This window comes from Pituophis catenifer, unplaced genomic scaffold, assembly GCF_029215685.1.
Source record: "Pituophis catenifer annectens isolate HBS135680 unplaced genomic scaffold, rPitCat1.0.hap2 SCAF_1, whole genome shotgun sequence".
NCBI classification, from domain to species: Eukaryota; Metazoa; Chordata; class Lepidosauria; order Squamata; family Colubridae; genus Pituophis; species Pituophis catenifer.
In genome coordinates, this window is record NW_027256881.1 from 84,189,227 (window position 1) to 84,202,911 (window position 13,685).

Consider the following 13,685-nt stretch of genomic DNA (forward strand, 5'->3'; position numbering starts at 1 on the left):
AAAATACCACATCTGCAAACTAGTAACAAAAAATCAAGCCAGAGTTTATAAGTGTTAAAATAAAATCTTAAAATTACTTTGCAATCTCTTCACCATTTTGATCAAAAATATTCATTCTTCATATAGGTTTGCGAGTAATGCTTTTAACAGCTATAAAAGAAATGAAAGTGAAGAAGGGAGCATCCATTGTTGCAATTTTTAAGTATGTCCAGTCCATTTATAAATACGATGTTCAGAGAAACCGTCGGATTCTTAAAAGAACTCTGGAAAAATTAATTGCAGAGAAAATAGTGGAGCAAGTCAAAGGCCATGGTCTTGCTGGCTCTTTCAGGTTGGGCAGAAACTACAAGGAACAGTTGTTTTGTAACAGATCCAAAAAACAGGTGAGCTTGAAGAAAAAGGATTATTTAGGATTATTTAAGTACATGTTCATTGCTATAATGAAACTTTTGGAGGGACAGGAAATAAAAGATAGGCTACCAGATCCATTGACTAGGAATTACAAAATTCTACATAGGTCATTTATTTAAAGTTAAACTTACTCTGCAACATTATGTTTAAAATACAGTGCAAAATTTGTAAAAAAGGTAATCTTTGTATGTACAATTGTATACATGAAGCCTTCTGCTTCTTCCATGTAAGTATTCAAGATGTTCTTGCAGATATAAGGCAAAGGATTACATGATGTATAGAATATTTATGAGTGGGTCTCTTTGATATGTCTTTGACTTGTGTGTTTAATTAAAGAACTTAATACTTAAATAGAAAATCTTTTTAGAAAAAAATTTTTGGACTTCCCATTCCCATTCATGACTTCTTTTAAATAATAATGAGGTTTGTACTAAAGTATGTTCTTAATTGTCCCTAATCTTTTAAGCACTTTGACAGAATTGTGCACAATTTTGGCAAAATGGAGTATAGATCCCATTTATTATAAGTTAATATTATAAAATAAAAAATTATGTATCAAATATAACATGAATAGGTTTTTTAATGAATCATAAGAGAATTTCACTGTAATTTTAATTAACAAGAATACTGAATTGTGGAAGGAAAGGAACTTGTACATCGATACTTGTATGCTTTTAAAAAGTCAGTTTGGAGATTGCCAAGTGTACTCAATACAATGAAATATATATATTCTAAACAGATATCCCCATTTGGTATTTTATAAAGGTTAAGAGATAGTGGCTCACACATGTGATACAAGCCCTCTCCAGATGTGCCTTTCAGATGTGTTGAAGGCTCCCAGAACTTTTTTCTGGTGAGAATTGTATGAATTATAGTCAGAACACAACTAGCGGATTCAGATTGAGGAATACAGCATGCAGGATTGATGCTTTCCAGCTCTTTCTTCCTCATAACATCTAGAGAATTAGGAATTAGTACTTCGAAAATTAAGTTTGGTTTCTTTTATATTTACAGAAAAAGCAAACTTCAAATAGATCTCAGAAGAAAAAATTGCCAGACCGTAACACTGAAATCATAGAATTGAATGATAAGGATGCATGTTCTACAAATGCTCTAAAGTTACCTCAGGTGATAGATATTACAGCAGAAGATCATGATTACTGTGCAACAAACAAAGATACTAGTGAATCAAACCTAGATTCTAAGCGTTGCAAAACTAAACATTCTCAGTGTAGATCAACTGACAATATGCTTAGATCCAAAGATGAGATACGCTGTAGTGTTGCTGTTCCTAAAAATATGGATGAAACTGAAGAGATGCGGGATGCCTTAGAAGAACAGTCTTCAGTCTGTCAAGAACACACTAGCATCTTTAAACAACACCCTGGTTCTGTGTTTCCATTCAACACCTCTGATTACCGCTTTGAATGTATCTGCGGTGAACTTGGCTTGGTTGACTATAAAGCTCGGGTACAGTGCCTGAACTGTCACCTGTGGCAACATGCTGAATGTGTGAATTATAAAGAAGAAAATCTTAAAATCAAGCCCTTTTACTGCCCCCATTGCCTTGTAGCAATGAAACCAGTTCCTACAGGAGCAACTCTCATCATTTCTCCAAGTTCAATCTGCCACCAATGGGTTGATGAAATTAATAGGCATGTGAGATCATCATCCCTTCGTGTGCTGGTAAGAAGCATTCTTTATAAAAACAGTAGTACAGTAAGAGTTAGAAGAATGTGATAGATCTCTGAAGAGCAAGGAGAAGGAAAATATATTTACTTGTGTGTATTATTTTGTATAGCACAGGTGGGTATATATGCCTTTATAGAGGCTGGTGGAAAAGGTTTTTCAATATATCTATACCTCAGTGGTGAGATTCAAATAATTTAACAATCGATTCTCTGCCCTAATGACTGGCTGGGTAGGTGTGGGTGGATGTGGCTAAGGGGTGACAGCACTCCGCCTCCTGCAGCACTCTGCCAGTCAAAATGGGACGCGGGGGTTAATTACAAAGTGTGGGCTTTGCTTTGTGACATCCAGATCCAATGAGCAAGGGATGTGAACTGCACAGAAAATACACTTTTGTTTGGTTATGAATATCCCCAGAACCAGATGTACACTAAATATAGACTGACTTTTAGCTGCACATCTTCCCAGCAAATAGCAAATTTTGAAGCTCCGGGTAAAGAGGATTCATTTTAGGATAAATAACCACAGTCTGCATGTTGGAGGTTCCTAAAGGAATGCTGGGAAACTCAGAACAATTGAGGGAGGGGTGCAGAATAATCCTTCTCTGCCTGAGGCTGTAGAGATCTGACACCAATCAAAACACTGAAGCAGTTGATCAACACTAACAGGGTAAGACACTAGTATATGAAAATAAGAGCAAACCACTCCCTTCTAGTACTGATGATATTACCTAGTTTGGTAATGAAATATCTGCAAGAAAACTATCAAGATCAGAGAGCACCAAGGACCCCACAGTTCAACCCTGAGCTACAAATATCCTCTTCTATCGATAAACACTTTTTGGTTTGAGGGACTCGGAGCCTGTCTTATATGAGATGGCTCCCAGTAGATTTCATTCTAAATTTTGATATGATTTCTGTAAATAAGGAATGTAGAATTATAATGGCTGAGTATTTGATCCTTCATACATCAAAAAAATACAAAGCTAAGGGATAAACAAAAAAACATTTGAAAAAAGAAAAGGCTTAGGAAAGAAAAACAGTGAAAGTGTAAGAAAGAGGAAAAGCAGGGAAACCAAAAAAGAATGACTTCCAACTTTGTTTGGTACCGATATAAGTAAAAAATATATCAAACTCTTACTGTAAGATTAACATTTGTCTACATTATTTCCATAATCCCATATCTAATCATCAAAGCCCAGATCAACTTTTAATTTCAGTTTTTCACAAAAAAAATCTAGTAATGGTTCATATCACTTTAATCACTATTTGTTAAGGAAACCAAAACTGATTTATTTAATTGCACCAAACTCTAAATAAAATAGGAATAGAAAAACAGGAATAAAATAAAATAATAATAAAATAAAATAAAATAAAATAAAAAATAAAATGGGAATGATTTATTTATAAATCAAATAAACTAAAACTAAACTAAACTAAAATCCTAAACTCTAGCGTAGAGACATACTTTTCAACTTTGGCAACTTTAAGGTGCATGAACTTCAATAACCAGAATTCCCAAGGCAGCATGAAGTTCACCTATCTTAAACTTGCCAAGACTGAAAAATGCTAATCTACAGATAGGGATTTTTCCATTTCTCTTTTACTGGTTCTTATTTACTTATAAGCACTCACAATGCAAAATCCTCACTTCCACCCCATCCCAGAGCAAAGATAATGCAAAATCCTCACTTCTACCCCTCTCCAGAACAACCACCATTCCCTCACTAATCTGCTTTCCAGCTCCATTCTCCTAGGTGCAGAGCAACAAAAGAAGACCATGTGACTACCAGTTTAAAAAAAGTTCAGTCAGACCTTCCAACTTCTCGGGGGAAAAAAAGATCTCACAAAGTTGGAAGGTCTGACTGATCAGCCTCCCAGCTGATCAGCGTGGCTCCCAGTCATGCCCCTGCAGCCTCCCCACCCTGAATGGCAACCTCCGTGGGCGGGGTGAGGAGAGGCAGTGGTGGAAACAACTGCTTAACCGAACTATGCAAAAAATTAACAAGTTTGGCTGAACTGGTGTAAACCGGCTGACTCTCACCACTGCTATACCTGCATGATATCATCATTGCTAGCATTTACAAAAACAATTTGAAGTTAATTTGAAGTTAACTAACCTGGATAAAATATTTTTGTTCGATTTGTTGCTAGCAAACTTCAGAAATTAAGGTAGTCAATAGAAAATCAGCCACAAATTGATGTATTTCTGTATTAAATTAAGTCTAATTGTGGGAAGATTTTAATTCTCTTTGTGTGGTTCTTTTTTCCATTCAGATCTCTCCTGTGAAAAATGTGAAGCCAACTGGATTTATATCTTCCCAAACAGTTCCTTAGAAATGTTTAGAACATAGTTATTGATTGTTGATACAATTATTCTTCCTATCAAAAAGAACAACGTAGAACAGAGGAACTGTAAAAATAGTGTTCATGATTAGGACTGTTAGAAGCAGTCAATTGGCAAAACATGAGTGAAGCATTTTTGCTTAAAAAATAACTATCTCCTGTTGTACTTCCTCATGTGTATGCAGGCAACTCAAGACAACTTTGAAATGCTAATGTGCGCATTTCAATGGATGCTGTTCCTCTAAGCTTAAAGAGATGAATTTTTCTCACCAGCACATTTTGTCACATGCTCCTTTTACAAAAGTACTTTGGCCATGTTTTATTTTGCTCTACTAAACTATTAAGCTGTCACCATAACTTTATTTTTTTAAATGAGCAAGGAAATGCTTAATTTTACGATGTATCACCACTTTTTATTACATGAAATTAACTGTCAACATTTGCTTTGTCTTGTATTTTTGGGCAAAATTCATGTAGGTTTATCAAGGAGTGAAGAAGCATGGCTTCTTGCAACCTCACATCTTAGCAGAGCAGGATGTAGTGATCACTACATATGACGTCCTTCGGTGTGAGCTGAATTATGTCGACATTCCACATAGCAATAGTGAAGATGGGCGCCGTTTCAGAAACCAGAAACGTTATATGGCCATTCCTAGTCCCTTGGTAGCTGTGGAGTGGTGGAGAATTTGCCTGGATGAGGCACAGATGGTAGAATGCACCACTGCAAAGGTGAGGCAATCCCTTGAGAACTTCTGCTACTGTTTAATCATTGGAGGTGTAAATGTGCTCTTGCACTTTATCCTTCAGAAGTGAGTAAATTATTAGTTTCCCCTAAAGGTACTTGCTTCTAAATATTTTCCCTGGTGGAGGTTTGATAGGATATGAAGCATATCCATTTTTAAAATAATAACATTACATAATGTATTCTGACAGTTTAAAGAAGTAGGTCATGATGTCTGTTATATAGCTTAATGGCTTAAAGCAAGAGATTGATTTAATGCTATCTCAAGAGGCACAAGATATGCCCTTTGGGTTTAGAAGATGTAAAACTGTTAGCATTGACTTTGAAAATGCCCATTCCAGCAACTGGTAGAAGATATTGTTAAAACAATTATTTTAATATATTACTATTATTTTACAATGTTATGTGCTATCCATTCCTAAATAGTTCGGGGAACCATATAGAAATATAAACTTTATTTATTATTTATTAAATTTATGGGGTGGCACGATGGCTCAGCGGTTAAGAAGCTGAGCTTGTCAGTTGGAAAACCAACAACCCGGGTTTGAGATCCGAGCACCACACAATGCGGTTAGTTCCCATCCTCGCCCCAGCTCCTGCCAATTTAGCAGTTCAAAAGCATGAAAATGGGAGTAGATAAATAGTTATTGCTTTGGTGGGAAGGTAACAGCACTCCATGATGTCATACTGGCCAAATGACCATGGAAATGTTTTTAGACAGTGCTGGCTCAATGACCTTGAAATGGAGATGAGCACTGCCCCCTAGAGTTGGCAATGACTAGCAGAATAAAATCCTCAGGGACTCCTTTACATTTTTATAAAATTAAATTTATATGCTGCCCATCTCGCTATCAAAGCAACTCTGGGCTTTAAACTTTAAAACTCCACAGCTTCCTAAAAAGCTTCTGAAACTGTTTAGATCTTCATTCAGTTGGGATAAAAAAAATTAGACCATGTGTGGCAGATGGCTAGGTGTTAAAAAGGCAAAGCAGGGGAACAATTCAGTAAAGATGGGATTTATGGGAAATGTGATTGGAATAAGGCAGGTTTGCTGTAAGAGAAGGAGCTCAGTTGTAATAGTCTAGAACATGGGTGTCAAACTTGATCGCATCACGTGATGTATCACAACGTTTTTTGCCTTTGGGGAGCTGGGGTGGGGTGGGGTGGGGTGGCCTGTGTGTGATGCATCCGGCCCAAGGGCTGCCAGATTAGAACAATGATTAGCCAACCTTGGGATTTGGGGTCCTGAGGGCACATTATATCATGGCATCAAGAAATCCCAGTTAAAATCCATTCTCTTGCCATGAATATTCATGGGAGACTTTAGGCCAGTCACATTCTCAGCCTAATTTATGTCATTTGTGTGGAGAAATGGGGGGAAGATTGTGTATGTGTTATGTATGCTATTAGAGTACCTGAAAGAAAGATGGGATAGAATTCTTATAAATGAATCTTATAATGACTTCTGTGATGTATTTAGCAATGAATACATAAGAATATATTATTTTATTTTATTTTATTTTTCATATTTGTATACCGCCCTACTCCCGAAGGACTCAGGGCGGTGAACAGCCATAATAAATACAAATACATATAGAAGTTAAAAACTATTAAGAAACAGATTAAGTAATTTAGGCTCAAAGATTAAAAAACATCCAAATTTATCTAAAGAGGTTTAAAACCCAATTTAAAAGACAGTTTAAAAGCCAATTAAAAAGGGAGAGTTAGGCCAGACCAGCTTGTTGGAATAGAAATGTTTTCAGGGATCGGCGGAAAATGCGTAAGTCTTGGATGTTTCGTAAGTCCGGGGGAAGCCCGTTCCAGATGGTAGGTGCCCCCACAGAAAAGGCTCTCCCCCTGGGGGCCGTCAGTCGACATTGTTTGGCCGACGGCACCCTGAGGAGTCCCTCTCTATGGGAGCGAACTGGTCGGTGAGAGGCTATTGGTGGCAGGAGGCGGTCTCGTAAGTACCCTGGTCCTGAGCCATATATATATACAGTATACACTTAAGCTTCAGTTATGAGCATAGTTTTCATTCATCTATTTATACACAAAAAATCATAAAGCATATGAATAAATAAACAAAACATTAAAAAAGAAATTGTTGCAATTCTGCCACCATCAAGAAGCTATCCTGAATAAAATTGTTTTTCATAAGCTTGTGAAGTGCAAGTAACATGGTGGCCTGGGAAAACGATCAGTGTTAAAGTATTCTGTAGTATTGGGGCTACAACAGAGAAAACCTGTCTCTTGTTTTAGGAACCGCCTCGCTTCAGGGTCTGGAGTAGACCCTCTCTAATTGTCCTGGCAAGATGGGGAGAATTAATTTGCAGAAGACAGATTCTAATATAGCTTGAAATTATGTTATAAATGTTTTATAAATAATAAAGAGCACTTTGAATTGGCTCTGAAAAATTGCTGAAAATCAGTGTAATTGTTGAGAAATTGGTATTTGACTAAGAAATAAGTGTTACATTAGCAAGTTTTACTTACCAGCAGCCTAACAGCTGCATTCTGTGCGAAGTGTGATTTCCAGAGAGCTACATGATGATCGTATGCGTCAATTTTGCCAGGGCTTCCTGCTTCCTATTCCTAATACTGCATCAGTCTAAACTGGACAAGGGCTCCCCTGGATATTGCCTTGATCTTACAGCTCGGTTTGCTGCCTAGCGCTTGGATTTAGTATTGTTCCTGTCATGATTTTGTCTTATTTTTTCTGTCATCTTGTATAGGCTGCAGAAATGGCACTCCGTTTGAGTGGAATCAATCGCTGGTGTGTCAGTGGCACACCGGTACAGCGAGGACTTGAAGGTGAATGGTCATAACATTGTCTTTTAAGTTGTTATCAGTGATCACTGACCAATATTTTGAAAATCAGCATTACTAGATGATGGATTACATAGGCTATTTGTAAAATGATGGGTTATTTATTTTAATTTTTCAAAAAAAAAGTCTAGTCTCTGTAAATATACTATCCAAGTTTCATCAATCCCTCATCCTCAAAAGAAAACATTCTTAAAGAGATTTAACTTTTGAGATGATGAGATAAAGTAGATTTTATACATATATTGCCACCTACATTTGGTAAACTTTACTCTTTCTCTGCAACAGATTTGTATGGATTAGTACTTTTCCTTGGTGCTGATCCTTACTGGGTCAAATATTGGTGGGATCAGCTTCTATATCGACCATACTGCAGGAAAAATACACAGCCTCTGTACAATTTCATAGCCAAGATAATGTGGAGGTCAGCAAAGAAGGACGTGATTGATCAAGTAAACATTTCAGTTTTAATAACATGTTTTTTGATAACATTTTGTACCCAAACTTTAGTTGTTTATTATTGTTTCATTTTGTTAGATTCAGATCCCTCCTCAGACAGAAGATACACATTGGCTTCATTTTTCTCCTGTGGAGAGGCATTTTTATCATCGCCAACATGAGGTGTGCTGCCAGGATGCATTAGTAAAACTCAGGAAGATTTTGGATTGGTCTCTCAAACTTAGTAGCTTGGATAGGAGGACAGTGACTTCCATTTTGTACCCTTTGCTACGTCTGAGACAGGCCTGTTGTCACCCACAAGCTGTTCGTGGAGAATTCTTGCCTCTGCAGAAAAGGTTAATTTTACTTGGGATTCTTATTATTAATATGGAATGTTCAGTCCCTGAAGCTCTATTTACATTATAGTGCTCAAAAGTACCTACAGATATTCATAAAAGACAGGCTTTTAGTTCTACCTTCACACTGTGTGTGAATCATTATTACCAGTAGCTGCCAGTAGTCTTAACATTACATATGACTTTATAACATCAAACCAGTACAGTTCTTTTCTGATAGTATACAAAACAAAGATAATCACTTCATAAAAACTACATATGGCTTGTTTTGAAATTCTATTCAGGACACTATAGATTTCTGCCCTTTGTTTTCTTATTGTAGCTATATATGGTTCCCCAATTATATAAAAAATAAATTATCATTTTCTGACAAGTAATGTGATCGCTAAGAGTCTACATTGACTTGATGGCATGTGATAATTTTTTAATTATATACTGAGACATCTGTATGAATAAAGAGATAGAAAAAACCTAAACTAAAATAGATCTAGTCAATTATCCAACCTTGATTCCTTATATATCTTCCCTGGTATATATGTATCCTTGATATTATTGCTACTAACTATTTAGTGTTACCAGTTTCTGAGACAACATTTTCTAGCCCTGTGAAGTTCTCTTAACATTATACTTCCAGTGTCTAAAAAACAAGTTAATGTTATGCTAAGCAATCACAAATTGTATGACCAAAGCCTAGTTGAGATAGGCTACCTAGATGCCTTTGTCCTTCTCTTTTTCTTTTTTCCTTTTCCCTGTACTTTTTATTCCTTCTCTGTTTACTTTTAATTTACCTTGTATTAGATTTTTACTATTATAATAAAAATTCTTAATAAAAATTACATATTAAAAAATAAGCTATCCAATCATATTTTACAACATTTACAACAACAGCAAAACATCAGGCAAACAACAAATAATGGCATCTAAACATTCCCACCACTGTCACCACTAGCACTGACCTCTGTGGGAAGTTCAAACAAATTATTTTTTTGAAATCACAGTCTATGATTCCATAGAACTTTACTTGACAAAGGCTGCTTTAAACAACAGTATTTTTGAAACAACATCTCCTTTCTATGTAGTTTAAATAGATCAAACGTATATCGGATATTAATTTTATTTGCTTTGTAAGGTAATTTATTCATACATAAATAATCCAAATAATTTAGTTAGAAAATGTCTAAAACCGATTACTTCATTCAAAGCGAATTATTTACAACGAAATCAACAGTGTTGAAGAAATACTAACTTCAATGTTTCCACCATTAATGAAATTCAGTTAAAATTTAGATTATGGCCAGTGACTGAGAAATAATTGTAGTGAATAATTTTGTTTTTTCTTTTTCTTCTCTTGAAGAAGGAGTAGCAAATCATTGTGAAATTTGTACTAGAAATGTTATGCAAACCTGTATTCGGAGGCTATTTCTATTAAATTTTACCATAATGGTTGTTTAAACCATTGTTATTTCAGGAAATGTGTAGATGGGATCTAGTTGTTTTAATCTTAGATTACAGATAGTCCTTGGTTATTGATTACTCATTTAGTGAGAATTTGAAGTTGACGATGATGAATGAATGGTGCTTAATGACCGGTCCTTAACTTTCTAGCCATCCCAGCATCCCCACAGGCAGGTGATTCTGATCCAGGCATGTGGCAACTGGCTCATATTTACAATTGTAGCATCCCATAATCATATGATTGCCATTGCTTGTTTCCCTGTCAGCTTTCCACAAGCAAACTTAATGGGGGAGTTGGGAAGGAAGGCCACAAGTCACTCTTGTAGTGTCTCTATCCATGCCTGCCTACACATGTGTGCCACTGCAGTGCCATTTCCCATGTTCACTTATACAAATGCCTCAGCACCCCTTCCCATGCCTGCCCACATTTGCGTGGTCCTGCAACACCCCTTCACATGCTTGCCTGCCCTCATGTGGAGCCACAATATCTCCTCCCTCACCTGTATTTACAGAGTACATTTGTTATTTTGGCATCCTAATAGTTAGGAACATACAGTTTTCCCTGCTTTTGCTTTGTTGCGCCCTCCATTATTTTAACTACTCGTTGTTGATCATTCATCGTCTTCTTTACTTCCCCTTTTACTGCTTCAGGTGTCAAGGGAGATACAATGTTTTGACTCTTGCTCTTCTGGCAGCCTCATCCATTGTTAATTGACGTTGTAGTGCTGATCATTCACTTTTACTTAAGTCAGTTACATTCTCTGTCTGCACTTTTGATCTCTCCCATATTGTGCAAATTGTGTGCAAATTATAACGCCTGTGGGCAAGAGTATTGTCCATTCTTTGTTCTGCAGTAATTTGGATAGCTATTAGAATTATGTCTATAATTCATGTTTGGATCTTTGTTCCAGCACAATGACAATGGAAGAGCTTTTAACATCTCTACAGAAAAAATGTCGGATAGAATGTGAAGAAGCTCATCGCCAATTGGTGTGTGCTCTTAACGGCTTAGCTGGTATTCATATTATTAAAGGTAAAAAAAAGGAAACCCTGAAAAAAGTATGGGAGGATTTGACTTGGAAGTATATTCTTTTTATCTTAATTTAGTACAAGCAGTCCTCAACTTACGAATAAAAAAGGGACCAGAAAATGTATTGTTAAGCAGACAGTTATTAAATAAGACATCATGTTACTGCACTCAATTTCACATTTTATGCCACAATCATTACATGAATCACCGTGGTCTTTAAGTGACACATCTCATAACTGTGACTTGTAACCTTCCCTGCCGGCTTCCCCATTGACTTTGCTTGTCAGAAGCCAGCTCGGAAAGTCACAAATGGTGGTCACATGACCACAGGATACTACAACTGTCAAGTGTCTGAATCAGGATCACGTGACTGCAGGGATAATGTGACTATCATAAGTGTGAGGGCCAGTTGTAAGTCACTTTTTTTCAGTGCCATCATAATTTTGAACAATTGCTAAACAAATGGTCGTTAAGTGAGGACTACCTGTATATTAGTTAAGCTATTTGGTTTTCACTAGATTCTTCCCAGCAAAAAGTAGCTGCCATCTGAATGTAATTGCCTAATGAGAATAGCAATGAATATGTGAAATGGTACTGTTTTGGCTTTCAGAAACAAAACTAAGTACAATTTAAATAATACAGTGTAAATTGAAGCATCTCAGAATTTTGTATTATGTTGCTAACGTATTTTGATTGATTGGTAGATTAATTGATTGTGTGCCATCAAACTGGTATTGACTCTTAGTGACTACATAAATAGTTTTCTCCAGGATAATCTCCCCAACCAGGTCTTTCAGGTTTTTCAATAATATACTCATTACTGTTGTAACTGAAAAAATCCATATTGCTGCTGGTTGTTCTCTTCTCTTTCCTTCCATACTTGCTAGCATTATGATTATCTCCAGAGAGCTGTGTTTTTGCATAATGTGTCCAAATTTGAGCCTGGACATTTGGGCCTGGAGTGAAAACGTTGTGGGTTGATACATTTTGATGATCCATTTATTCTCTTGGCTACCTCTGGTATTCTCAGGAGTCTTCTTCAACACAAAAGTTCTAAGTATCAGTGATCTTTATATATTGCTTTTTTGAAGTCCAAACTGCACTTTCACAGAGTGTCATAGGGAAAAGCATTGCCTGCACAATTCTGATCTTTATATGTACAGATGCATCATGGCATTTGAATATCTTTTCCAGAGCCTTCATGGCTGCTTTAGGAAGGGCTGATCTGCAGAGTATTTCTTGATTGCTGATTCTTTTATTGTTGATGGTTGAACCTGAAATGTAGGTGTTCTTCATCACTTCAGTATCTTTATTTCTTCCTCCAGTTTTAAAATCATTCTTATCTTTTTCAGTCCAACTTTCCTCATATTCAGTATACAGGTAGTCCTCGCTTAATGATCCTAATTGAAGCCTTAACACTAAGTGAAACAGTGGCTTAGTAGAAAATCATGTGCTTTCCAGCTGGAAAGAGACAAGACTAGTCAGTTTTATACCTTCAGCTTTGCTCTTCTGCACATCAAAAGCAATGAAATTGCAGCCTCAGTGTATTACATAAAGAGTTTACAATACTCTTAAAATCTCTGCATCTCCAGTCTTTCTGCTCTGAGAGCGGAGAGAGAAAAAACCCAACAATTTCTGTAGACAATCTCTTCTTTGCCTAACCCTTTCCCCCTGCCAATATGATCACATTGCTTTCAATAGGGCTATCCTTGAAGAGCATTCAGAAGCTACAGGTGGTGCAGACTGCAGCAGCGTGGGCTGTTCTAGGGGCCCCAAGATTTGTACATGTAACATTGCTGCTCCATGAACTGCATTGGCTGCTGGTCTGCTTCCAGGTGTAATTCCAGGTGTTGGTAATCATCTTTTAAACCCATGGTATGGATCCAAGCTACTTGAGGAACCATCTCATCCCATTGGGACTGTCCTGTCCTACCTGTGCTAGCAGAGAAGACATGCTTTGGGTGAGCAAATAATTTCTATAAGCAATCTCTTCTTGCCAGATCCTTTCTCTGGCTTATTTGCAGAGCAGAGAATTTGGAGAAGGGATTTCAAGAGAATACTGTAATCTGTTTGTATAGTGTGTCGTGGCTCCCATCCCCGAGCTATTGACACAATTCCATTGCTTTCAGTATGTGGAGGAACAAACAGTTTATTTTCTTACAATCCCTTTCTCTCCAATCTTTCTGTTCTGTAAGTGAGGAAAAGAAAAAAAATATGTCAGGCACAGAACAATATGTACTGACTAATAACAATTACATAACTGAGGGATGCTGTCAAAGTCATAAATAATCGTAATTTGGTCATAATTTTTCAGCACCATCATAATATTGAACAGTCATTGAATGAGTGTTCAGTAAGCAAGGACTATCTGTATAGGTTGAATAAATAAGGGGAGA

General features: G+C 36.7%; 1 protein-coding gene across 2 annotated transcripts in view; it reads left to right on the plus strand.

Annotated features, from left to right (window-relative positions):
- SHPRH (SNF2 histone linker PHD RING helicase) overlaps positions 1-13,685 on the plus strand; it is a 55,139-nt gene that overhangs the window by 11,995 nt on the left and 29,459 nt on the right. For both annotated transcript variants that reach the window (XM_070932661.1, XM_070932662.1), the window contains exons 8-14: positions 127-383; positions 1,426-2,097; positions 4,923-5,174; positions 7,920-7,998; positions 8,299-8,462; positions 8,548-8,804; positions 11,171-11,292. In XM_070932661.1, coding sequence (XP_070788762.1) covers positions 127-383; positions 1,426-2,097; positions 4,923-5,174; positions 7,920-7,998; positions 8,299-8,462; positions 8,548-8,804; positions 11,171-11,292 — 1,803 coding nt within the window. The remainder of the gene's footprint in view (positions 1-126; positions 384-1,425; positions 2,098-4,922; positions 5,175-7,919; positions 7,999-8,298; positions 8,463-8,547; positions 8,805-11,170; positions 11,293-13,685) is intronic.